Source organism: Pundamilia nyererei, unplaced genomic scaffold (assembly GCF_000239375.1).
Source record: "Pundamilia nyererei isolate P.nyererei 1_Seehausen unplaced genomic scaffold, PunNye1.0 scaffold00135, whole genome shotgun sequence".
NCBI lineage: Eukaryota > Metazoa > Chordata > Actinopteri > Cichliformes > Cichlidae > Pundamilia > Pundamilia nyererei.
In genome coordinates this window covers 1290652-1293028 of record NW_005187536.1, presented here as the reverse complement: position 1 = coordinate 1293028, position 2377 = coordinate 1290652, and the positions used below count along the sequence as shown (strand labels likewise).

Below are 2377 nucleotides of genomic sequence, written 5' to 3'. Positions count from 1 at the left end.
GCTACCGATCTCCGAAAAATGCAGGTGTCCAGCACTGATGTCGATCGCCTAATGTGAAGAGGAAGATTATTGCAAAGCTCAGGACGATAGAGAACGCTCGGTCTCCTCAGTGATTTGGGGACTGAGAGCAACGGCTGCTCAGCTGACCGGAGCGAACGAGTGGGGACGACGAGCTTCAGCAGATCAGACAGATACGCAGGTGTTACTTAAAGATTTAAAAACCAATAAAATAACTTTAAAATGAATCCTAAATTCAATTGGTTTTGTTTGTGGCAAACTGCATTACATCCTAATATGTCAAATAACATCAATAATAAAACTGATACCAGATAAATAAAATGGATTGATCGATTTTTAATGAAATAATGACTTTTCCACTGTTGAGCGTCGCTCAGCTGCTCACAGTGAATAATATCATTTATAGTTTGCTCTATAAAACACATGTTTCACTCGGCACAGTTTTTAAAACGATCTCTCAGGTTTGCTGAATATTCGTCTTTAGCTTATTTGTCAGACGTGCAGCAGGTGGATGAATTTCTGAGCTGATGTCTCTTCACCACATTCATGTTACTTTTCCAGGGTCAACGTGTCGCCGTGAACAGACCAACGTTAGCCTAATGGGACATTTAAAAGTCGTCAGCCAGATGTTAAAGTAAACAAGCAACAAAGCTTTTCTCTGATAGTTTCATGAAACAGCACAAATAGAGAAACGTGTTTCTATTTGTTGTACACACACATTTCTAACCTTATATTTAATGTTTGATGACTCTCAGAGTTCCCTGAGGGAGGCTGGTTCCTCTAAAGTCTGTGTGATGGTCAAATTTAGGATAGTGCCTGGAGCCCTCTTATAGCTGTGTGGAGATGCAGAGGGAAGTGGAACTGTACGTTGTTGTCACATTGTTTATATAATGTGGTCTGGACATCAGCGGCCCTTCAACATCCACACCTCCATCACTGAAACCTTAAAGTTTTAATAAAACTCCTCCCGTACTGGTTGGAACAGCTGGACCTCACCTCTCACACACACACAATAAATGATTGTTGTTATGTTTATCATAAACCTACATATCGTGCTACTGCTGCTCCAGTTTGTGTGGTTGGTTACCAACTGCTGATGGTTACATTTATTATTCGCCTCGTCTGCTGCTCGAGTCGTTCATTCAGAAATATGATCGGTGGCTGTTTGTGTGTGTTTGTGTTTATAAGAAGTCTTTAGAACATCAAAGGAACAAATAATAACAATAGAACTGAATTACAAACACAATTACCAAGTAAATAAGTGATCAAACCTCAACTGACTGAACAGCGTTTCCTCTTCTGCTCTAAAGGGACATTTTACAGATAAACAGTGAACATCAGGGCAGCTTACCGTCCTGCTGTTTGTAACGGTGGGAGATGAAAACATTAGTGGGCTTCTCCACCCCCAAACTGAGAAACTCCACAGCCTGTTTCCCATACTTGTGAATCTTGAAGACCTCGTGTTTTAACCCAGTTCCATAAACGTAGTCCTCAAATATATCGATTCTGTACGGCTGGGAGATTCCTAAACATCCAGCAGAGAAAAGAAAGCAGATAAAATCAGGTTTCTGCAGCTTTGGGATTATAAAGTTTATATCCTGAGGTGCACGGACGAAGGACGACTGTGTTGTGTAAGAGGATTGGTGCTAACAGACACTGTTTAGAACCTTAACCTTGTGCCACATAAAAGCAATGTTAATCTGGCAATTATTTGATAAATAAAGTTGAGAAAAACAAAGAGAAGCATGAAACGAATTTGTGTAGATGAAAAAGTTTTCCATTTGTGTTTACCGTGTCTGTCGCTGATTGTCACCAGAGGGTCCGAGCCATCCAATCTCATGCTCCCTATCTGCGAGAGCTCAGGATCAGCCCAGTAAATTCGCTGGTTGAAATAATCAATGGCCAGCCCTGTGGGAGGATGAAGGTAAGAGATTCATTTACCTGACAAATTACACAGAGATCACTGTGGAGTCCCTCAGAGGAGGAGACCTTAAGGTCAGGACGGTTCCAGCACCAACGTTTCTCCGTCCGGTTGTTTCTATTCAACAGCTTGTGTTTAAAATCCTGAGAAATGACGGCGCCTTTTGGTCACGATGAGCTTTTTACAAGTCCACTGTTTCCCAGAAGTCTGACCGTATAATTGAGCACCAGGCTGCAGCATTTAAATAGCTGTGCATTTTTCCACTGATGATGAATTCCTCTTTGTGTGACCAAGACAGATCATAGCATCCTTGAATTTAAGGAGGCCAAAGCAGCTCTTCAAAACTAGATCAGCACTAAGTGCTTCCCTACAGGCGTACAACACATCCCGAGCAGCTGTACGCTGCTGCGTGTGCGCTGATTTGGATATATATATATA

General features: G+C 41.8%; 1 protein-coding gene across 1 annotated transcript in view; it reads right to left on the bottom strand.

The window, feature by feature from the left end:
- The window catches only part of lrp1bb (low density lipoprotein receptor-related protein 1Bb), a 249953-nt gene that overhangs the window by 20452 nt on the left and 227124 nt on the right, over positions 1-2377 (bottom strand). The window contains exons 80-81 of the mRNA XM_013913504.1: positions 1810-1926; positions 1370-1543 (exon numbers count right to left, since the gene is read on the bottom strand). Coding sequence (XP_013768958.1) covers positions 1370-1543; positions 1810-1926 — 291 coding nt within the window. The remainder of the gene's footprint in view (positions 1-1369; positions 1544-1809; positions 1927-2377) is intronic.